Source organism: Eleutherodactylus coqui, chromosome 12, assembly GCF_035609145.1.
Source record: "Eleutherodactylus coqui strain aEleCoq1 chromosome 12, aEleCoq1.hap1, whole genome shotgun sequence".
NCBI lineage: Eukaryota > Metazoa > Chordata > Amphibia > Anura > Eleutherodactylidae > Eleutherodactylus > Eleutherodactylus coqui.
The window spans coordinates 11,115,559-11,139,977 of record NC_089848.1 but is presented as its reverse complement, the minus strand read 5'-3'; the positions used below and the strand labels follow the sequence as shown (position 1 = coordinate 11,139,977).

The following is a 24,419-nucleotide window of genomic DNA, read 5'->3' as shown; positions in this document are numbered from 1 at the left end:
GGTAAGATTCAGTCTCCCAAGAATCTGTACGCTCTGTAGCGCACCCTAGTGGTGACTGTAGGCAGACGGGATTTTATCATTTAACAGTGTGGCAATTTAGAAGGTTGGGAGCTTTTTTATCAAATGGAGCGGTGTGGTTCGTACATCATGATTGTCTTCACATGTCCGTTTCCTCCTGTTGACACCATAGATTTGACCAGCGATTAAGGTGTTTTTACACGGAGCGTTTATCGTTCGGAGTCCTGCAATCCCTCGTGGTTCAGTTTCTGCCGCTCCGCCTCCATTCCATTAGCGATGATTGCTGCGACAATCCGTACGGCATCTGTTGCCCGACAGATCATCCCGTGTAGAAGCTCTTGCTTTAGGCCCTTGTGATCGCTTTCTCTTCCAGCGCATGCCATAATTAATGCGTATCCTGAGTTTCGGAATAACGGCTCCTACGCAGCAGCAGTTTGCTTTCCAGTTTCAAGGAATTGGATAGCAAAATGGATTCAAACCAAACTAAAAACCGCAGTCTGTTTTTTTGTTATAGAACTGCTAGACAGATTTGTCAAAAAACAGATTTGCATCAGTTCTGTTGTATCCTGGTCTGTCTTTCCTTTTGCGAATGCTCATCATCTAAAAATGGACGGCAAGAACGGAAGCGAACTGAAACCCTTCCGATCAGTTCTGTCACTCACTGACTACAATGTGAAACAAAAGCCAGAAGGGTTTTTGCCATTCGCTTTCCCTTTTTTAGCGTAAAGAAAAGCGCGTCAGTCGGATTTATTTTTTTTTCTTTTAAGTAAAAAAATGGAAACTGGGCAGAACTGAAGCTCAATTGAAATCAATGGGAAGTAAAGTGCTGCCCCTCCGACGGAACAGCAGAACGAAAAAAACATTGTAATGTTGCTTTGGCTGTCGGCTAATGACAGCATATCAACTCCCCCAACAGTCACATTAAAATTGGAAAAAACCCTCCCGAAAATGGCCTTTTTTTAAATTTTTTTATTTTATGTCTCATGTAAATATATTTAATGCAGAACACAAACGCCTAAAGTGCATTTTTTTAACCCCTTAGGCCATTTTCACACAACTGAGAAAATCGCACGAGATTTGATGCACAAATCTGGCATGCATATGAACCCCGTTCATTGATGAATGGAGCCGTACACCGTGATGTGAAACTGCACATTCGTTAGCGAGATATCGGGCCGTGAATCCCTCATATCGCTCTCTCCTATGTGACGTTAGCCCTAGTGACAGAACTAATTGTAGCCTGAAGAGACAGTAAATCGCACTTCAGGGGTCATGACGTTCTGTTCTCTCAGTGCAGCCGTGTCACACCTTGTATTTAGCGGATAGGTTCAAGTTTTCATAGGAGCCAAATTTCATAATTACATTAATTTTTACATTTTTTTTTTTTTTTTTTGCTGGGGACGGTTGATGAAGAGCAGCGTCACTATTGTTTTCGCAATTTATTTTAATGGCAATCACAGTATGGAATAAATATTGTTACCTTTTTATTGTAAGTCATTGCCATGATGACCGCGCCAAGTTTATAGAGGTTTTACTGATTTTGCGTAATATAAACACTTTTTTAAAAAATATATATTTTTAGTGGGGCGCCACATTCCAGACCCGGAGCATTCCTGCTTAAGTTAAGCAGGATTTTGAGAAGACCGCTATTTCGAAACGTTATTCTTTTCTACTTTTTAACCCATTAACGACACAGAACGAAAGGTAATGTTCTGTATGTTTGGGATGTGTATAAAGAGAGATTGTGATGGTGATCTCCCTCCCTACAACACAGGCGCCGACTGTTTCCTACAGCAATCAGCTGCCTGCAACAGCTTCAATAAGCCGCGCGGCTCACCGGAGCTGTTAACTCTTTAAATGCCCTGACGATGTTCCAGGGTCCCATACGGCCCCTCCGTGATGAGATCATAGAGTTGCCATGCGGGTGTCATGGCAGCCGGAGGCCTTCTGAAAGGCCACGCCCGTGGGGTGGCTCGATAGAATGCCTGTCCGATACCAGTATGATCTAATGCATTACATCATACTGCAGGAGTGATCCAAGCATCGCAAGTTCTTGTTCCGTCAGGGGACAAAAAAAAAAAAGTAAAGATTAAGTTCGAAAAAGTTTTACTAATTATTTAAAAAAAAAACAACTTTTGCCATAGTTATAATGTCTAAATATTAATACATATTTGGTATCGCTGTGTCCGTAAAAGTCCGATCTATCAAAGTAGCGCATTGTTTACTGCGCACAATGAATGTCGTCAAAAAAAAAATGCAGAACTCTACAATTGTGCTTTTTTTTTTTTTTTGGTCATCTGTCTCCAAGAAAAAATGTAATAAAAAGGAATCAAAAAGTTGTATGTATTCCAGAATGGTACCAATAGAAACTACAGAACATCCCGAATAAAGTTAGATGTCGCACAACTATGTCCACGGAAAAATAAAAAAGTTATAGTTGTCAGAAGACGGCGGCAGAAAATAAATTGAAAAAAAATTAGTACAACAAAAAAAAAAAAATATACAAGTTTGGTATCGTAGTAATCGTACCGACCCATAGAATGAAGTTATCATGTTGTTGCAGTTTGTGCACCGTAGAAACAAGATGCACCGGAAGATGGCAGAATTTCGCGGTTTTTTCCACTTCACTCCACTAAGTATTTTTTCAAGTTTTTCACTATATTATATCGTACATTAAATGGTAGCACTGAAAAATACAACTCCGTCCCGCAAAAAAACAAGGAAACAAGCCCTCAGACAGCGACGTCAATGAATTAATAAAAGTTCTGATTTTTCTTAAAAGGGCGGAGGAAAAAACAAAAATGGGGGTAGGCGGTCCTTGAGGGGTTAAATAGAATTTCCCATGCTTGATAAATAATGTTATATTATATAGCCCAGGTTGTTATGGATGTGCTGATACCCGTTACGTGTAGATGGCTTTTTGTACCTTTTTATTTTTCAATATTTAAAGGGAAAAGGGGTCTTTTATTATTATTATTATTATTATTATTATTATTATTATTATTATATTTTTTTGTTCCCTGTAAAAACCTTTTAGCCGCTGTGATCAGCAATGACTGCAGCATCTGTGGGGTTAAACTGCGTAGAGGAGGGATTAGATGAGCAAATCCTCATCATTTCACTCCTTTTCTGGGAACAAAACCCATATGTGATAATTAGAGAGCAAATCTGCTCTGATAAAGTGCGGGGCAGAGATAACCTGGACCAAAATTCATTCCAGCGCATGCAGCGTTTTCTATTTCATCCAAAAGCTGGGCGGAAAGCGGACGGACCCCGTTATAGTCAATGGGGTCCGTCTGGCGCTATTCTGTTCCATCCAGAGATGGAGCCGTTTAGCCGCAGGGATTCCCCTTTGCTGCTTCTCAAATGTAGCGGGACAGCGGAATCCCCAGGTGTGATACCGCCCATGCCCCTGTTTGTCCAGAACTGTAATGTCCTTTTCCTCGTCCTAAACTGCTGGGGGTTGTTGTCTGATTGCCTCTCTGTGCAGAATTTAATATCCATACTCAGTCTTTTTTGTAATCTTCTCCGTTTAGGTTATTGGCGTTGCACCGAGGGGTGGTCAGCGCCGATTCTGAGCTTCCGGATGAATTGCTGTATGGAAGGGCTGGGTATCTCTATGCGTTGCTGTATGTAAATGCTGAGATCGGTGCAGATACGGTGCCTCAAGCCACAATCAAGGAGGTTAGTCGTTGTCAGTAGTTAAACATGGATGGCATTTCTTATTTGGAATCGCACTGATGTCAATTATTTGACCTTTCAAAAGCCTTTTCGGGCAAGCTGGAGCTTTGCGGTCACATTGGGATAACAGAAAGGTCGCAGAAGAATGAGAATTAATTGAATTTCTGTTGACCGGCCGCTTCTGTGCTGTAATCGCCCTTCGTTGTGCGAGTTTATTAGCAGAGACGTGAAAGCAGCTTTAGGACTCCAATATAAACCCAAGGATTCAGCAGTAACTAAGCCTTCTGACCGCAGACAACGGGATGACGGAAAGGGGATTTCTCTTCTGAAAATGACCTGCTGTTTAGGTCACATTTTTATTTAGTTTTGGTTGATTTTCCATGTCACTGTTTAAAAAAAAAATATCCTGACCTGTTCCCTTTTCAGGAACTAAAACAGATTGTAAAAAAGAATGTAAGTTTTAATTCATGCACCCAAATAGGCAGTATATACATAATGGCTCAAGTAGAAGAGTATACTGGACCACAAGCAAGAAATTATATGCAAGAGATGTTACTGGGGCTGCTAGCAGTGAAGGGGTTAACACAACTCTTTACCTAATAGACCTTAAGTGGCCAAATCCTGTGTAACTCTGCTACTATCGCCAAGTGAGTCTCCGTATCATAAGAAGCATAAAAAGTACAACAAGGGTGAGGAGAACGGGAATGCGGCGGTTGGGGGAGGGATTTAAGGTAATATGTTGCATTTCCGTTCTCCTTACGCTTGTTCTAATTTTTATGCTTCTTAGGGCTCATGTCCACGGGCAAAAGAAGAATTAAAATCCGCAGCGGATTTTAACTCTTCTCCTGCCCGCGGATCCGCACCCCATAGGGATGCATTGACCACCCGCGGGTAGATAAATACCCGCGGATGGTCAATAAAAGTGATTTTTAAAAAAATGGAGCATGAAAAAAATCTGGACCATGCTCCATTTTCGTGCGGGAGCCGACCCCACGGGCTTCTATTGAAGCCTATGGAAGCCGTCCGGATCCGCGGGAGACCTAAAATAGGAATTTAAAAGAATTTACTCATCCGTAGCGGGCGGGGAAGGTCTTCTCTTCCTCATGGCCGGATCTTTCTTGCTTCGGCTCGGCGGATGTGCCTGGCGCATGCGCGCGGCACGGCGGCGCGGCACGGCGGCGACGTGCCGCCGGCGTGATGAATTCATCCGCCGGCCGAAAAAGAAGATCCGGCTGTGAGGAAGAGAAGGCTTTCCCCACCCGCGCCGGATGAGTAAATTCTTTTAAATTCCTATTTTCAGCCCTCATGTCCGCGGGGCAGGAGGGACCCGCTGCAGATTCTCCATGTAGAATCTGCAGCGGATCTGATTTTCCCCGTGGACATGAGGCCTAAGGGTACCTACACACGGTTGAGCGCGATAGCGTGATATTGGGATGTGAAACTTGTCCCGATACTGCGCTTGGCATCGTGTGTTTTCACAGCAATGCAAGGTGGTTTTAATGGCAAAAATGCCTTCCATCGCTTCGGTAATATAGCGATACTCCGGCGCGGCTTTCAGATGTATCGGAGGATCCGGCAAGTGCTTGCCATTCTTCAGTTTTACAGTCTCCTTGAAAACAATGGGTGATCTGTTCCGAGGAACACGAAGGTGTCGGACATGATGCATTATTATTTCTTGCCCCGTGATGCGGGAGAACATCACTCCTGTGTGCTGCATTCAAAGAATATGGTTCATATTCTTGCATCTGACAAGGCACAACCCTTGCGGGAGCTTCTCGGCTGTGTGACACCGGTCTAACGGGTTAGGAGACTCACTTGGCTGCGGTGGTGGAGTTATAGAGCGGTCATTGATTGCTGTCTAGTTGCTCTTGTTCTCTCCAACGTATAGTAAGATCCCGTGTATGTGGTGTTGCAGTGTAATAAAGCTTTGTATATTCTTAGAGTAATATGCAAAAAAATCTATAGGCGAATTATCAACTAGAGGAAAAGTACTGAATAAATAACATTCTAGCAAACTATTGCCGTATCTGTCAGATATCTGCAGTATCTGTTGCTGATACTTCATGTTTGGCAACATGCAGTTCCCCCGCGTCTGGTAACGTAAAGGAAGATGAATCTATGTATTTAATCTGTCCACAGCTTGTAGATGCCATCATAGAATCCGGGAAGAACTTGTCCAAAGAAGAGCACAAGACGGACCGCTGCCCTCTGCTGTATCAGTGGCACAAGAAGCAGTATGTGGGGGCTGCCCACGGCCTGGCTGGCATCTACTACATGCTGATGCAGGTAAACCATGTGCAGGTCAGCTGGTTATTACAGTACAAGCCCTATAGGGCTTATTCACATGAGCGATATTCTTGCATGAGTTTTGTGCTATGCACACAGAACTTGCATGAATATGACATAGTTATGCGCCCCTTGTTTTCAATGGGACCTTGAAAGCACATTGCATGGCACTCGCATACCGTGCAATGTGCATGCAAGTGCAATGTTATGTTTCCCATTGAAGTCAACGTGAAACACTTGTGATCCTATCACGCTCTTGAAAATCGCAATTTCACAGAAGTGATTCTATGCCTTTTTGAATCAAAAATTGATGTGAAAAAACGCGCAATGGCAAATGCGGTCTCAGGCCCAATATCTTGCTGGCCCATGTGAATGTAGCCTTCATGTCGCATTCCCAGTGCCAAATGATCAAATATTCTGGAGCCTTGGACATGCACATAAAACTCCGTCACCTTTTTTTTTCTTAATTTGTTTTTGGGCAGAGTTCTATTTTTTATTGATTATCTTGGCCATATACAAAATACAGATGATGTTCGAGCTCTCGTACAAGAACAAAGGATCGGGCATGATGAGATCCAATATACCAGAGTCCCCTGTTGTGGTGCATGATGGGGAGCCCCCATACACTTACACATATTAGATTGCCAGCCTTTAATATCCACGATTTGCTTATGATAGAAGGACAGAATTGCCACATTGTATATGCCAGTGTAACATTTTCTATCAAGGCATTTTTTTTTTTTTAGCCTTTAGCAAAAGTAGACCAAGAAACATTGACTGAGCTGGTGAAACCAAGTATTGACTACGTACGCCACAAGAAGTTCAGGTCCGGCAACTATCCATCATCTTTAAGTAATGAAACAGATCGCTTGGTACATTGGTGCCACGGAGCACCCGGAGTCATACACATGCTCCTCCAGGCCCACAAGGTAGACATCAGCCTGTCTTGCTTTGCTTTGTTTAGTGTACTTTGTGTGTGTTGGTGTGTATGTATGTGATATATATATATATATTACACTTAAAGAAGACTTCAGTGGGGCTTGGCTAGGTTCAGGCATTAAAAATTAGTGATGAGCCTTAAGAGATTTTTCTAATATAAGCTTGGATGGCCGTGTTTCTGATCAGTAAGTCAACCACTAGATCCCCGACCACGCCTAGCATAAAGGGGCCGTGTCTCCACAGCGCTTTCGGTGTAAGTAATGGCCAGGTTGGCTATGATGGCGTCCTCTATCAATCAGTGCTTATGGTGTCAAACCCTGTAAATTGTGATAGTGCTCAGTAAGAGAGACCAAGTAATCTTGTAGATCTGATGCCTTTTAATGGCCAACAAAAACACATGATGATAATATGAACCTTTCGACCTACTCGGAGCAACAAAAAAAGTCAACTTTTTTAAAAACCCTTTAACCCCTTGAGTGGCACGTCCGGAAATTTTCCGGGACGAGCTCCACTGCTCATAGCAACATAGCCGGAAGATTTCCGGGCTATGTATCACTATGGGAGCTGCAGAGCACAATGCCACAAGCTGCCTGCACAGACCCACACAGAGCAGTGCAAGGGCTTTGAAAAACCAGCAGAAGATATTGCCGATGTGTCGGCAATGTCCTGCTTTGTTTACAAGTTGCCATAGAGACCATCGGCTTGTCAGAAGCAAGCCGATGGTCTCTGTGGCAGGGAGAGCTGGTTGTTAGCTGTCAGAGGACAGCTAGGTACCTGCTCTTACAGCAGAGATCAGAGAAAACCTCCGATCTCTGCTGTGTTAACCCTTTACATGCTGCAGTCTATGTGACTGCAGCATGTAAAGGGCTGTCACTGCAGCATGTAAAGGGCTGTCACCATCGGACCCCCTGGAATGTGATCAGGGGTCCTGATGGGTCCCGGTGGAAGTCCCCTAAAGGGACAAAAAAAAAAAAATTCAAAAAAAAAAAAAAAAAAAAAGTAAAAAAATTCAAAAAAAAATTAAAAAAACACTTGTCTCCCTTTTACTTTGTAAAAAATCAAAAATACAATCACACATGTGGTATCTGTGTGCGTCGTAATGACCCAGAGAAGGAAGTTAATACATTATTTAACCCCTTATTGACATGGCCCCTTTTTTTCTTTTTTCCCTATTTCTTTTTTTCCTCCCCCCTGTTTAAAAAATCACAACTTGTCCTGCAAAAAACAAGCCCTTATATGGCCATGTCAATGGAAAAATGAAAAAGTTATGGCTCTTGAGACATAACTGCAAAACTAGTTGAAATTCAATGATTAGACCATTTTAAAAAACCTGCCCTGGTGGGCACGACAGGGTGGTAGGAAACCCGCCACTCAAGGGGTTAACAGTTAGTTATAGCAAAATGCACATTTGTTCCTGTATTTTGTGCAGAAAAACTGCCAAAAATGTGTTTGTCCCTTAATAAATGTGGCGCACTTCAGACTGAGACTTGGGGATGAAACGCCAGTCTTAATAAATTCTGCCCTTGATGTGCAGCATTCTACCAGTGAAGTCAGCGATGCCAAGGTTTAAATAAAGGAGCATGCCATGCAGTAGAGATTGGGTATGTCTATGCCAGCTTTGTGTGCTTGATAACATATTGGGACATCAGTTTGTTGGGGTGAACAATATGTAGCAGCGCTGCATCCAGACTGACCCAAACATGGTTTGTGACCAAATGTTTATTAATGCGTACGATTCCTTATCATTTTGGTATTTTATCGTGTTGCAGACAAAAAAAAAGCTTATTGGTCTTACCCTGAATACAGGGAGACATCCCCCGTAGGCCGGCTCTCACCCTACAATAGGTCCTACTCTTACGGTTCAAAATCAGGGCATTTCACCCAGACCTTCTCCATTATATTCCATTTTGGGAAACCCATCTTTTCCAGCTAGTCTAGAAGGGGGTGGACCGTAGCGGGACATGTACAGCAGCACACTTTCTGTCAGAGGGCCATTGGTTATCTGTTGACGCGCCTGCAAGCATTACAGAACCCACACCACTAACTTCCTGGCAAATCCTACAAATTAGATACCTCCTTCTCTCTCCATTTGAGCAACTCTGTAGCGGATTAGGCCCTTATCGACAGACCCTATCGCACCTATTTAAGATAGTAACCATGCAAACTGAGACCCCACCACCATCGTATGTTCTTGCCAGGGAAAGGGACCTGTCAGTATCATTTACACCTGAACAATAAATATACTGTGCACCTTTACACATAAATCCTCCATTTCAACCAAGACTCAGGAATCGGGCTTCAACATCCTCGCACGTGGGTACAGGGTGCCCTCCCAACTTCATACACCTCTCCGTTGGAGGTGCGGCACATGCCATGGGACCATATTACATATATTTTGTGAATACCCAGTTTTGTCAAATTGCACGACGATTAATCAGATTATCTGCGTCGGCTCGTGTTGATTGGCAGAGATTAGTATATATGAAACCCAGAAGCACGTTCTTCGCTGTCTTTGGGCAATGTGCCATTCTATATTTACTATGAAAATAAATAAAGAATTTGAAAAAAAAAAAAAGATTATTGATATTAAAAGGGCAGCAATTCGGCGTTGAACACTGCAGGATCGTTGGTGTCTGTTGTCGTCTTCTTTCTTAATTGTATGCTGTACATTTCCCTTTTTAAGCTGTTCAAAGAAGAGAAGTACTTGAAAGACGCGGTGGAATGTGGAGAGGTTATCTGGCAGAGAGGCCTTCTAAGGAAAGGATATGGCATCTGTCACGGAACTTCAGGGAATGGCTATGCCTTATTATCGCTCTACAAGCACACCCAGGATAAGAAGTATCTCTACAGAGCCTGCAAGGTAAGGGCACCTGGCCATGATAGAAGTGGTATCACTAAGGCCTCATGTCCACGGGTGGATCGGATTCCGAATGTGGGAACCCACAGCAGAATCTGACCCTGCCCTTGGCAGAGGACACTGCGGGTTCTCTACTTACCTGTCCGGGTCTTCTGCTGGTCTTCATTTTCTCTGCTGCGGATGTGTGCGGAAGTGCGCCACCGCACATGCGCAGGGGATTTTATTTAATTTTTTTTTAAATCTCCTGCTTTCCCGCGGAATCCATGGCCCATCCGCAATTGAATTGCGGACAAGCCGCAGATTAGATGGCTTCCATTGACTTCAATGGCAGCCGTCCCTGCGGGATCCCCAGCAAAATGGAGCATGCTGCGATTTGTTTTCCGGACCAGAAAGGTCCGCAAAACAAATCTGCATGCTTTTAATTAAGCTGCGAACGCCCATGTCTCCTATGGGCGACTTGAATTGTGGATCGTCCACTTTGGTGCCCCGCACGAATTCTGCAAATCCGCCCGTGCACCTGAGGCCTTGGGGCTTGTTCAGATGGGCATATCTTCCATCCATGTGCTCTCTGTGTATTTCACAGGCATTTACCCATTATAACCTATGAGGCTAGACGCAGGAGCAATTATCATACATTTAATTTTTTTCACATGGACTAATGGTCCATGTGAAAAGTAAATAAATGGCTGCATGTCCTGTGGATGTTCATAGGTCACACCATGCCGGCTGCACTTGCCTACAGATAAAGCATTCTGCATTGCTATAAAAAGGATCAGATTCATGTGTTTCCCTGTTTTATGATAAGTGCTGCTGAAATACCCAGCGCTCATTAATAATTCTGAGCCCTAGTGAAAGACATTCAGACATGGTGCTAATGGTGCAGTAAAAAGCAGGCTGGGCTGTCCTACATAGTCGGGCACTGCAGAAATAAAGTGTAATATTGTGATTAATAGCAGTCTATTAGACAGTCAGGGTTCCAAAACCAGAACTACTGTCATGGGAAAACTGCAGTACAGAGCTGGGGCGTCCTTCTGTCACACCGGGACCACTGTGATGGACATCACCTTGTCCTTGCACCTCGCTGCTGTACTAAATAGGTGAGGTAAGTCCTCTTCACCCCCCAGCAGGCTGGGGGCTCCTTTTACCGACCTCGGGAGGATGGAAGGCTGAGTACTAAATAACCACCTTGCAATAATATGTATAGAATTACAGATTTTTTTCTCCCTAAGATGTTTTTCTAAGGCCGGCGGCACACGGGCGATCTGGAATCCGGCTCAGGCCCCCGGTCAGCGACCCTGCGTACCTGTCAATGTCTGTATTGTGAATGACCGCAGACGCTCTCTGGTATCATTGTAACTGTACTGTCCCACTGAATAAAGTTATTCATGTCATTTTTGCGGCAAGATGTACATTGTAGAAACAACAACACCCCCCCCCCCCCCCCCCAAAAGAGAGCGGAATTACTTTTTTTACAAAAACAAATAGAAAAGTTATGATTTTTTGGAAAGTAGGGAGAAACATCTGAAAATGGGGGAAAAAAATGGCAAAGTCCTTCAGGGGTTAAAATAGTCCTCTTTGTAAAATGCTCAAAGTAGCCACGCCTTATTTTTCCCCCCCCTAAAATATACAGAATAGATCTATCAGCTTGTTCTGCACACTTTTTATTTTTATTATTATTTTTATTCTTTTGCAGAAAACCCCTATTTTCCTCCGAGTCCTTTATAACCGCGTTAATTTCAGGACTATTATTTTTAAACAATCCCTTCCCCCCTCCCCCCCCCCCTTTTTTTTTTTTATGTTTTATGGCATACTATTCAATCTCTGTGGACTTCTTGATACTCATTATCAACAAAATCGTGTTTGTAAAAACCTAAAATCTACAGAAATGTAAAGTTATTACATGTAAAGCATGAAAAAAAGACATAGGGGGGGGGGGGGAACCTATAAAACAAAGCACAGACTGGCAGATGTAGCAGACATGACTCCACGCTGCCTCCGATATTTATGTGCCTTTTTAGGACGCGGCTCCTCTGCACCGACGGCACCTGAAAGAAAACTTCTTGCATTGTTAATAGCACGGTGCCAGCTGTGAACAGGTTAAGAGAACTCAATTTCACAAACCGCCTATTAAAGTGGGATTTTTTTAGACCCCAAAGTATCATGAAAGATGTGGATTTCCCCAAAGAGTGATTTCCTGGATCATAAAATATATTGTGTAAGCTTTCGGATGTAATTTCCATCTGCCAGGCAGTCATCAAGCGCCTCGGAGCGCCAGAGCATTTAGATACTCATTACAAGCTTGGACTCGGGCGCAGGTCAAGTATCTTCTTCCAGGTCGTAACATTAACCTACAAGACTGTTACTTTTATTTAGTGGCTTCCTGCTTGTCTATCTTTAGGTATTCTGAAATTAAAATAAAGGCAACGGCAGCCATTAAAGATCGTATTATGGCCGCATGCACAGGGAATAGATCGTGCCCGCAGTGGACTCCCACCCTGTGCCCGGCCGGCGCCTGCGTGTACCTGCTTTACTTGCTTTACCGCAGATGGTCCTCCTGTATTCAACTAAACTGTTTTCCCTGCGGAATCCGTGGCCCGCCCGCTATGTCAAGGTGGACGGGCCGCAGGTTGGACGGCTTCCATTGACTTCTTTGGAAGACACCCGTGCGTGAACAGCAGGAAAACTGAGCATGCTGTGATTTATTTTTTTTTCATACGCGAGCAGAAACCGCATTGGCTTCCGCTGGTGTGCATGAAGAATCCCTTTTTCATAGCATGCTATGGAGGGTTATTGCTGCGGAATCCGGAGGCGGACGCCCGCTTTGGATACCGCAGCAAAAACCTACCCGTGGACATGAGGTGATGGTTGTCACGTTACCTGACTAATGACTCACATCTGAAAAGATAAGATAAGAAAACTTGAAGGACCAATCTGGCAAAAACACGCTTTTCCATCCCAGCACCCCTCAACTATTACACGCTGGATGTCTCCTATGTATATGGCACTCGCTCTTTCCTATGCAGTGCAGCCTCCTGTCTGATGCTTATTAGACACGGAGATGCTTATTAGATGCTGAGATTTCTCCCTGCTCACTTTCTCTATGCTCTAACAGTCCCATGATGCATCAGCACAACCTCATATAAGCAGCTACAGCCTGTACATCTCTGTCTGCAGGGAGGACACTGCCAGTACCTTCTGTAGTCAACTAAGTAAGTTACAGAACATAATAATACAGTCTGGAAGAGGAGCTAGGGTTTACTCTATTATCACCACAGTGTTTCCCTGAAAATAAGACAGGGTCTTATTTATTTTTGCCCCCAAAAGAGGCACTAGATTTTATTTTGGGGGATGTCTTATTTTACTTACCTAGCAGGCTCGGTCCAGGTCCTTCCTGCTGCTCTCCAGAACCCGATGCGGTTCCCGCAGTCCTCGGCCGCTCACACAGGATCACTTCCTGGTTACGGGATTCATAAACCCCGCCACCACGAAGCGATGGCTGTGATTTGGTTCTTTGAGAGTTGCTCAGCCAATCATAGCCATTCCATCATGGAGGCGGGATTTGTGTATTGTCTGAGCCGCCGCTTAGTCAATTTATAAATCCCACCTCCACAACACGACGGCTGTGATTGGCTGAATAAGCAAAGAAAAAACAAAAGGGTGTGGGCTCTCCTCACCAGCAGTTCCTCCGACATAACGGGGGGAAATGAGATCTAGCAGGAGCTCCGTCCTCAGATAGTCGACAGTAAGCAGCCAAATTCCGTAGGAGAAAAGCAAATGTAGAGGGAAGCTTGTACCATTAAAATATAGCATGCCGCTCACAGGTTGGCTGAGCAGCTCTCGAAGAACCAATGACAGGACGGTATGCAACAGGAACTTTGTGATCATTATCAGTAACTGTGATAGGAGTGTATGTGTCCCCCTCTGAAGAGCTTGTGTGGTAGAGTCCATGTAATATCACACAGATGACTGACTAATTTAAGAACACCTAAATATGAGCAGAAGGCAGAAGAGTTAGATGTCAGGAGAGAACACTATGGGGAAAATCTATACATACACATTGATAAAACTAAAGACAGGCATTAATTAATGTACTGTTCTATGTAAGCTGTTGTGCCTGTACTGCAGAGAGCAGTGCAAGCCAGAGCTCGCCATTCAGCTATGCAGTTAGCTGAAGACTGATTTCTCTTGTAACGGCTTCTCCTAGCTGCATAGCTGAAAGTATTATTACACAGCATCCATTAAAGGCAGGGGCTGCATCCATCATTTCTTATCGCTCCCTTTTCCTGGGATGGTATAAAGTCGAGGAGAAGGATCTATGCCTCTCCTTGCATGCTGCCTGTTCATCCTCACCTTCCCCTCCCCCTCCTTCTGCACACAGGCGGAAGTAAGTGCTGCAAGTATATGCAGCTCCCACTTCAACCTGCTCTAACTCCAGTTAGATTGCAGCTAGAGCTGCGATCTAACCAGAGCGACAGCCTTGTAGAAGACGTCCCCTCCAGCCATAGTGCAGCATGAGCTGTGCTTGTTCAAAACCATAATGTCCTTTTTCTAGTTGAACAAGCACAGTCCTAATCTATAGAGGGAAAAGTTAAAGGGGCTGTCCGGAACTTAAAAACATGGCTGCTTTTTTCCAAAAACAGCGTCAGATCTGTCCGTAGGTTCTGTTTTGTATTGCAGCTCAGTTCCATTAAAGTGAAAAGGGTTGAACTACAATACCAATCACAACTTGTGGACAGGTTTGGTGCTGTTTATAGAAGACAGCAGCCATGTTTTTCTAATCCTGGACAACCCCTTAAAGCACTGTGCGACTTTTATTGGGAGGCCAATGATTAACTAGAAGGAACTGTCTGTTGTAGCACTTCTCCAATCGGAGTGCCCCTTTGGCTTTCTGAAGGCTCCTTTACACGCAAAAACATTCTTTCAAACAACTGAAAGATTGACAGTTCTAGTGATCATTTTGCATAAAGTACTAATGGGCATTAATGCCCATTAGCACTTTATCAGCTTCATTTGCATGTAAATGAGCATCCAGCAACTGGTTGCAAATCCCAGCATGTGGTCTGGACTTTGAACTCAGTTGCATTGTCTTCCAATAGTCTTCAGATGAATACAATGTAAGCGGCTGCTCCCATGGAGAACACAGCCTGTGGTCCCTGCTATCAGCCCTCCGGCTGAACGATGGATTTTATGCTCCCCTAAAAATCATGGTTCAGCCAAAGAGTGAAAGATGGAAGCATTTGCACGCAACGACTATCACTCAAAAGCCATCGATTGAACAAATTTTGAGCAATAATCATTGCGTGTAAATGGGGCTTAAGCCTGTTGTCAGGACATATAGTTCACTGCAATAGAACTTTAATGTGCATCTGATTGGAGTGGTCACCGGCCGCAGCCTCCCACCAAAGGGAAGAGTGATCTGGCAGAAAGTGTTATAAAGGAGAAACTTCCTATATATATATATATATATATCTCCCACACGAACACACAAGGTATGTCTCCATACCAGTTCCTTAAAATGAGTTGCATCTTTGATTTCATTTCTTCACTTTTTTTCTTTTTTTTTTAACCCAAATTATTGATTTGCAAACATTGAATGTATGAACCTCGGTGCTGGGGATATATGGGGATAACCGAGCGCTCCTTATCACTGACATCTGTGTTTGCTTTTCCTCGTAAGTTTGCAGAATGGTGTTTAGATTACGGTGCGCATGGATGCCGGATCCCGGACAGACCCTACTCTCTCTTTGAAGGTAATCCATTCATCAGTGTGTAAGACATTCCCTCTCCATGTATTCTCTTTGGGCATATACATATCCTGGAAGAGGGCCCCCTGTAGGAGCTAGAAGGGATTTACCACTCCGCTAGAGCTACTCCAGTTGCAGTCAGCACAAACTGTCCATGTATTGCATGGAGGGCCATGTAATACAACACCTACCTGCAGTAGGGGAGGTATCTGTCTGGCTGTGACTTCCCCCGGACAGATCACATTGCAGGAGACAGACCTGCAGCGATCAATTAGTTCTCTTGTGAAAGATCTGTTTTGTGATCAGAACTTTAACCCTTTAATGCTAAATGACCTATGTTTATGTCCTGGCAGGGTGGTGCTTTACCTGGACGTAAACTTACATTATGTGAATGGTGCAGGCTCACTTCTGCTCCTGCGCCATCCCGCAGCGGGAGTCGGCTGTGACCGATGGCCAGCTTCCTGCTGCAACACTGGAGATCAATGAGAACATTAATGTCTGCTGCTAACCCTCTACATGCCACCATCTCTATATATATCACAGTATGTAAAAGGTTCACAGAGGGAGCGAGCGCCGATAGGTGGCCATGGGAGCAGGGGGCCAGATACTGGTGGCCCGGCCTGCCATTGCCAATGATCGCTGCGGTAAATAATAAGTAGAGTTGAGCGAACATCATCTTTTGAGCTTGATGCTCGTTCAAGTATTAGCGTACTCGATGGTGCTCGTTACATGAACGAGCATCAAGCCGAGTTCGACCCCCGCCCCAGTTTTTGGCTCCTCCCCGCTGTGATGTGCCTGTTTTGGCCCCTCAGCGACGCAGTGAGAGAGAGAGAGGGGGGGGGGGGTAGGGGGAGAGAGGGACCTAGGGAAAAAAAAAAAAAAAAAAGCTTGGCACCCGGCGTCCCACATACAAAAATGCTCGAGTCTCCCATTGTAGTCAATGCGGTTCGTTACTCGAGTAGAGCTCTCAAATTTTACGAAAAGCTTGACTCGAATAGCGCGGACCTGAGCAATTTGGGTGCTCGCTCATCTCTAATAATAAGGAATTGCAGCACAGAAGTCCTGTAATGCATGATTATAGCTGTCATGGTTCAAGCACCCTACTGCGACATAAAAAAATCTAAGAAAATAAAACGCCCCTTTTTTTGCACACTTTACCTTATTTGTACAAAAATAAATGTTAAAAAATCCTACATATTGGATCTCATCTCTAGTAATGACCGGTACGATACATTTAAAAACACTCTATTTATCCTGCACAGAAAAAGCTGTAAAAGAAATAAAAAACACCTGAAAAACTTGAGGGCAAGTTCTTATTTTGTTTGTTTTACCTACCAAGAAACACACTAAAAGTGATCAGTAAAGCCCTCACAGAGCTCCTTCCGTGGAAAAATAAAGTTATGGGACTTTGAATACAACAATGTAAAAAAAATAATTATTAAAAAAGGGGTTTTCATTGTAGAACAAAAACACTAAAAAAATGTGTCATCGTATTAACCCACCGAAAAATGTATTGTCATTTATGCTGTAAACATTAAAAAAAATGGCAGAATCGATGTTTTCTCTCTCTGCTCTCAAAAAAGAGAAATGAGTAAAAGCTTTACAATATATTATAAAAACGACAGTGTACCAGGTCCATACAAAATAAAAAAAGTTATGACTTCAGAAAAGTGGAGCTGAAAATCCACAAAAAATAATTGCGTCCTTATGGCCCAATCGGTCACGCCCTTAAAGGGGTTGTCCCGCGCTGAAACGGGTTTTTTTTTTATTATTTCAACCCTCCCCCCCCCCCCCCCCCCACCCCCCCGTTCGGCGCGAGACAACCCCGATGCAGGGGTTAAAAAAGAACACCGGACAGTGCTTACCTGAATCCCCGTGCTCCGGTGACTTCTTACTTACCTGCTGAAGATGGCCGCCGGGATCTTCTCCCTCGGTGGACCGCAGGGCTTCTGTGCGGTCCATTGCCGATTCCAGCCTCCTGATTGGCTGGAATCGGCACGTGACGGGGCGGAGCTACACGGAGCCGGCATCCAGCACGAGCGGCCCCATTGAGAAAAGAAGAAGACCCGGACTGCGCAAGCGCGTCTAATTTGGCCATTAGACACCGAAAATTAGGCGGCTCCATGGAAACGAGGACGCTAGCAACGGAACAGGTAAGTGAAAAACTTCTTATAACTTCTGTATGGCTCATAATTAATGCACAATGTACATTACAAAGTGCATTAATATGGCCATACAGAAGTGTATAACCCCACTTGCTGCCGCGGGACAACCCCTTTAAGGGGTTACGTCTGCGTTCACACAGGGCAGAGTTTGCTGTGGAGCGTCTGCAACTGACATTTCGCAGCAAATCTGCAGCGCAAAATCTGCTTACAGTCAAGATGGAAACATAACAAGAGTTGTGCACGTTTTAATTGTTATGGAGAAATGTTCTCTTGTCAGATGCTCTGGAGTAGTTCTGTCCAGGATTAGACCAGCAGTAGTCGGCCATCATGTTTGTGTTCCATCTGCCTTGATATCTGTGTTCTATGGGGTTGATGTTTTGGTGAAAGCGTTCCCCTTGTTCCTTTCTCATAGATCCAAGATTTGAGGGGAAGTAGTTCAGGTGACTATGAAGGAAATGCAATTTGACTCTCATGTTTGCTCCCAGTCTTTGAAAAGCAATCAACACATGTTGAACTATATGGTTATAATTTTCGGCCTAAGGTCCACGGGGAAATTCGGGGCCCGCATTCCAGCGGCACAGCAGAAATACAGCTGCAGGTGTGCTGCGGGACTGGACGGCTCCCATAGGCTTCAATGGAAGCTGCAGGAGCCGTCCATGAGGGAGACCCGCACGAAATGGAGCATGCTGCGGGTGTTTTCCCGCACGTGCGATATACACAGCAGGGAAAAATTACATCCGCAGGTATTTAATTACCTGTGGGTGTCCAGTGCATCCCTATGGGGGACGGATCACGCGTGCAGGACACCTGCACGGATTTGATCATTCTAATTTTCCCGTGGACATTGGGCCTAAAGTTGCCAAGGAAATCCATAACCATGTCAGAAAAAGCAGAGCAAGCATCCTTTTCTATGGTTTTCATGGTATTAAGGAATTCTCTGTCTTTGATTGGAAGCCTTCTTTGCGGGCCATCAAATATGCCAACTTTTAACTTCTCATGTGAAAGAGCAGGGAATTTGGTACAGATGGACTCGAAGCACTCACCATCTCGATCCAAAGCCCTAACGAACTGTTTCATAAGTCCCAATTATATATGCAGTGAGGGGAGCAACACTTTATGAGGATTAACAAGTGGTTCATTACTGATATTTCACCAATCGTAAAATTCTCTCTAGCTGGCCATTCTATAATTTCTCGTCACGTTCATTGGGGGCCACAGCCTAGACCATGGGATATAGCCACTGCCCTAGGAGGCGACACTAAGCAAAAAAGTGTTAGCTCCTCCCCCCTGGCTATATCCCCCCCTGCAGGCACTCAGCTAATTAGTCTTTAGCTTAGTGTCTGCTAGGAGGCAGACGTGGCTAGTCACGGCAATCCTATGGCAGTTTCCAAGGGCGGAAATTCCGCGGAATTTCCGCCCGTCTGCAGGCAGCCTTAGACTTCTGTTTGAACTGTCAATAAAAAGCCTCCATTCTGCAGGTAAACCATCGCATCCTGTTGCCCTAATAAGTCCTTTGACGTCAATGCAGTCTACAAGCTCCTTGTCCGTATGGAAATATTTCAGAAGATCCTTCTAGCCGACACAATTGAGTCACGGTGTAACATGAGCTCTTGAAGGACATCCCACATACATGCTGATAGAACAACAAATTATAATATTACTCGTGTTACGTTTTTACTTAACGAATTATTAGTAAACAGCGTTTTGCGGACAAAACTGGAGGAAATAGATGTGATTTTTAGATTCAGCACACAAAAATACATAAAGATCACGTGTTATCTTGTGTGGATGTGGAGCGGTGTAATCATTTGTACGACACACAAACCAAAACTCCATTTGTGAAATAATACAATAAAGAGCTCCCGTTTTTGGCATGCAGCGTTCTTATCAGTACTCCTCTATCTTTCTCCAGGAATGGCCGGCACAATTCATTTCTTGTCAGATGTTATGACCCCAGAAACTTCACGTTTTCCTGCTTTTGAACTTTGATCGGCTGGCAGGAGTCTTTGGAGAAGAATATCTGTTTGCAGCTTGAGAAGATGAAGAGCTTGGAGGGGTTCTATTCGGTGCCTCCACTTATTACAGAGGAGTCATTCCTCTGCCAGATATTGGGCTACTCACAAGTCTCGTTAGTCCCGTGATGTGGTTGTGTGTTTGTTGAAGCTGAGAGGTGCTGTGTTCGTCTTACATTTATACCTTTTAGCGCTTGGAAGGTTGGCAAGTTCCTTGACTCTTTTAGGACGCATTCTTGAGAGATAGTCCAGTAGTAGTTTCAATGTTGATACCATTTATTCATCCGACGTTTGTAGTACTGCAGACACGGCAGCGAACAGTAGACGAGAGGGGATTGGGTGGGTCAACATCACCACTTTCTATGAATGGCCTAACGGGAGGTACTAAAAGGGTACCTACCTACCTACCTGCGTCCCGGAGGCCCCAATAATGCATGGAATTCACTAGAGGAATGGCCTGCGAATTTGCAGTCTAGAATATGGACACGGCCAACCACATCTCCTTGGGTCATGATGGAAAGAGATTACGGTGTGAAAACTGCATGTTTGGTAAATGTGTATGTAAGGACCATCTATCTGCATGTATTATGGGTGGGATGTACCATGCACCTTAATCTCATGACCAGTCTGATTAGTACATGACACACATTTTGTCTTGTGCCTTTCTTGGTGACACAAGTTAATAGGAGGGGGATATGCTGAGTTTTAATGCCTACAATATGCGGAGACAACTTTTTAAGACCAAACTTTCAGTCTAGAAGATTGCACAAACCGATCTATCCCATCTCCTTAGGAAAGCGGCTGCAGCTCATCAGTAAGTGGTCGGAACGGCCAATAATCTCCACTGAAAATCCATAAGGGATCTTTCACACGGACGGAACGCACCGCAAGCCGTGGTACATATCGCATGAAATTTCACAGACTACCTGCGGATTTTGATGCGGAAATGAAAGTGACTTAAATCGGTGGATTTTGGTGGAATCCTATGACTCTGCATCTTGCAGTGTGTTCTGGCGGAAATATTCTGCCCTTGTGAAAGGCCCCTTAATATTCTCACATCTGACCTGCCTAAATGTCATAGAAGCCCTTTAACTCCCAGCGGCGTGTACTTTAACTGTGACTGGAGAAAAACATTTTTTTTTAAGTCTTCTTAACTCTTTTTATTACAGAATTTCAGAACTTTTGAGATTTTAAGCACAAGATGAATAACTGATAGACACGATGCAATGGATTACTCCAGTCTGCTCCACTACAGATTGGTATGCCAATGACTGCTCAGAGGATGTCACTGCATGCACCCTTTGTACGGAGCTTGTATAGAAGGAGGGCTTTGTCTTCATGTGAGTGTTCACTGGTAATTATATAGGCCTTGTTTGGGTGTTTTATGTAAGGGGCTTTCACGTGCAGACTCATTTGGAAAGTTATGCCTTCTAAAGGCTTTTCGGGCAATTTTTTACATGCAAGTTAATAGGGAAGTACTAGCAATTATTAGAAAATTATAGTACACAGCTGTGCTACATGCATGCCACACACACAGCACTGCTACATACATGCCACACACACACACACAGCACTGCTACATACATGGTTCATCCTAATACAGCAGGGATCAGAAGCGGCACCGCACTGTAGATGAAGGACCTGTGATGACGTCACTGTCATGCTCCGCCCTTGCTCACAAGACTGTGACGCTCATCCCGAGTGAATGACTTAAATGCTCCGCCCCTGATCACATGACAGTGACGTCATCACAGGTCCTGCATCCTTGTGCAGATTACAGGCGGACTACAACCCCCGTGCGGCCTCAATTGCTATGGAATACTAACGAACACCTAGCCATACAGCAGACATGTGCACACAAGACCTGTGATGATGTCACGGTCATGTGATCTGGGCAAAGCATGTAACTCCGTCACTGGGGATCAAGGACCTTGGATGACGTCACTGTCATGTGATCATGTATGTCACTCACAAACCTGCTCACTCACACATGGACAGACAGGTCATCGTTAGTATTTTGATTAAACACCCTTCAAAACAGTGCATTGGTTTTTTTGGGTTTTTTTGTGGGTTGGTGGCTATATATTTTTGGTGGCTATATATTTTTTGTTAGTGCAACAGGCTGTAGGTTTGTTGTGTTTTTTGGTTTTTTTTTAAAGTTTTTCTTTTAGTAGGAAAAAAAACCACCTAAAAAGTATGAAAAAAATGAAGCCCCCAAACATAACACTTGTCAGCGACGCATTACATTGATGGCATTTTTACAAGTTTAAAAAAACAACAACAATGTTTTGAAGGTGGGCCGACTGCGATGTGAGGATTGGGTATTGTCTGCCTCCCACACAGATGGGTGCTTGTGGTGCTTAGGATATACATAAACCTTTCCTTCTAATTGTCCTTGCATTACCAGTGACATAACCGATCAAGCGTCCTTCCTTACCTTTTCTTCTTGGCTCTGCATATCCCAAAATGCGCACACAAGACGGCGCCAGCGTTGGGGGAGGGGGGGGGGGGTAGGAGCACATCATTTTGCAATTCTCCGTCAGGTGCTGTATACACTGTATGGTTTATATATGTGCCCACCTAGTGGTTGTAATGTGACTTGCAGCCTGTCAAGGGTTTCACTCCCATATTGTGATAATGTGTCAAATTCATATTGTGTGAAGTTGGAACTCTTAACGGAGTTTGCAGAAAACTTAAGACAAGTCTGTATGGATGCGTAATATAGGGGAGCAATTTTAATATCTTCCGGTGTTTAAGACTTGTCTGAAGAAACCCCCTAGTTGCTGTGAATGAAGCCGTCCCCGGACTTCCTTGTGCCTCTAAGAAGAGATTTTAACTCGAATCTGTAATCCTGAGAAATAATTGATTTCAGTGATCGCCGCTCTTACAAGTGATTCTCCAACTCCACGGCTTTAGTCGGTCGGGATTGGTTATCTGTTTTTGAGATCTGTGTGCATCTGTGGTGTTTGGTATGTACCTGAAATGTTAGGGGTTAACTATCTGCAATACTGTCTTTTACATGTTCACGTGTTCTGTCTTTTTATGTATGTGACCTTTTCATGCTGTGGTCAAAGTATAAAAAGCTGATAGCAATTGCCTGTGACTGTTTTCATTCACGTCTTCTGCACCGGCACACTGAAATGCATTTATATTATTCAGTATATTTTGAGTGATGCCATTAAAAACAAATGTGCACGTGTGTCGTGGGAGGAGCTGCTGGGCTGCATTCGCACCACAGATGTGTACGTTCTCCATATACCCACTCCGAAATCTCTCAAATGTATTCCAAATGTCTCTCCCCTATAATGGAACCACCATATGCCAAAATATGAGGGGGATACATTTTTGTTTTTGCTGTATTAATACAAATCAATGGCTGACCTATACAGTTCAGCGTAGACAATTGGCAAAATAGCACATCATGTTTCCCCAGAGTTAGGGTACCCACAAAGAGCTGCCCACAGACAAGTGTCACAAAAAAGTCACACTTAGAATGCGGCCCCTGTGCCTGCGAGAGAGAAGTCACTAGGTGCCAAATTGGAGCTGGAAGGGATAACCAAGACTACTTGGAAGTTGCTGAAAAGTACCCAGTACTACTGTTGGTGTCTGCAGACATGTTTTATTAAAGGATTATAATGTGCCACGAACCATATCGTGCAAGGCCAATTGGGATTGTACTTGATCTGTACAAACCTTTTAGGCGAGTGGTATTGTATGAGTCAAAGTGGCATCTACATGACTGCGAGCTTCCAAGGTCTCTCACCAGAACATTGCTCAGGGCTTCACGCTTCCTCTGCTGGCTTGCTTCCTTCTCATGATGCGTCCTGGGAATATTTCTTCCCCAGGTAAGTGATGCGCACCCCCACATCAACATATGTTAATTAGAACATGATTCATCTGACCAGGCCCCCTCCATGGTCCACTTCCCCATGCTCACATATGTATTATAAGTGCTTTCAGTGAGGGACAGGTGTATAGCATTGTCACACTGACCGGCCTATGGCTACGCAGAAAGCTGCAATGCGCTCTCTTCAAACGCCTTTACATCGTAGCCAGAATTTACTTTTTTTAGTTATCTGAGCTCTAGTATATCTTCTGTAGGATCGGACCGGATGGGCTAACCTTTGTTCCCCAGATGCATCGCTGAGCCCTGGGTGTCCATTACCCTGTTGTTGGTTCACTAGTTGTCCTTCCTTGGACCATTTTTGGTAGACACTAACCACTGCATACCAGGAACATCCCATGGCCCCTGCCTTTTCAGAGATGATCTGATACTGTCAACTAACCCAGGTGGCGGGCAGTTTGTCGATACAACCATCTAGCTTCTTGCATTCCAATAATGTGCTACTTCTCAACTCACTAACTGGACGAAATCGCTTCAATTGGGTTGTAGAGGCGTCTAGTGGTCAACAAGCTCTACAGAGTCGGAAAAAGTCCACTACACTGGAGTAGAGCCTTTTTATAGGCTATGGGTGGAATCACATTAAGGGCCTAAAGGAGCAAGAGCGTTCATCTAATCATGCAGCCACGCTAATCATTTATATGTATGCCTTAGATGTAACTGCATGCCGAGTTTTGAAGCAAAATGACAACTTCTTCTAGGTGCTTGATTTTTTTATTTATCTTTTTTTTTTTTTACAAAGAGTGTATACGGCTAGGTCATGTGACGGAGGACACATTCGGTGAGATCAGCAAGGCAGCTTGGCTGCATGCCTTT

General features: G+C 44.2%; 1 protein-coding gene across 1 annotated transcript in view; it reads left to right on the top strand.

Annotated features, from left to right (window-relative positions):
• Positions 1 to 20,582, top strand: part of LOC136587058 (lanC-like protein 2) — a 54,429-nt gene extending 33,847 nt beyond the window's left edge. The window contains exons 4-9 of the mRNA XM_066585491.1: positions 3,555 to 3,702; positions 5,839 to 5,985; positions 6,732 to 6,914; positions 9,608 to 9,784; positions 15,459 to 15,531; positions 19,603 to 20,582. Of these exons, the coding sequence (XP_066441588.1) occupies positions 3,555 to 3,702; positions 5,839 to 5,985; positions 6,732 to 6,914; positions 9,608 to 9,784; positions 15,459 to 15,531; positions 19,603 to 19,679 (805 nt within the window). The 3' untranslated portion in view covers positions 19,680 to 20,582. The remainder of the gene's footprint in view (positions 1 to 3,554; positions 3,703 to 5,838; positions 5,986 to 6,731; positions 6,915 to 9,607; positions 9,785 to 15,458; positions 15,532 to 19,602) is intronic.
• The last annotated feature ends 3,837 nt before the right edge of the window (positions 20,583 to 24,419 follow it).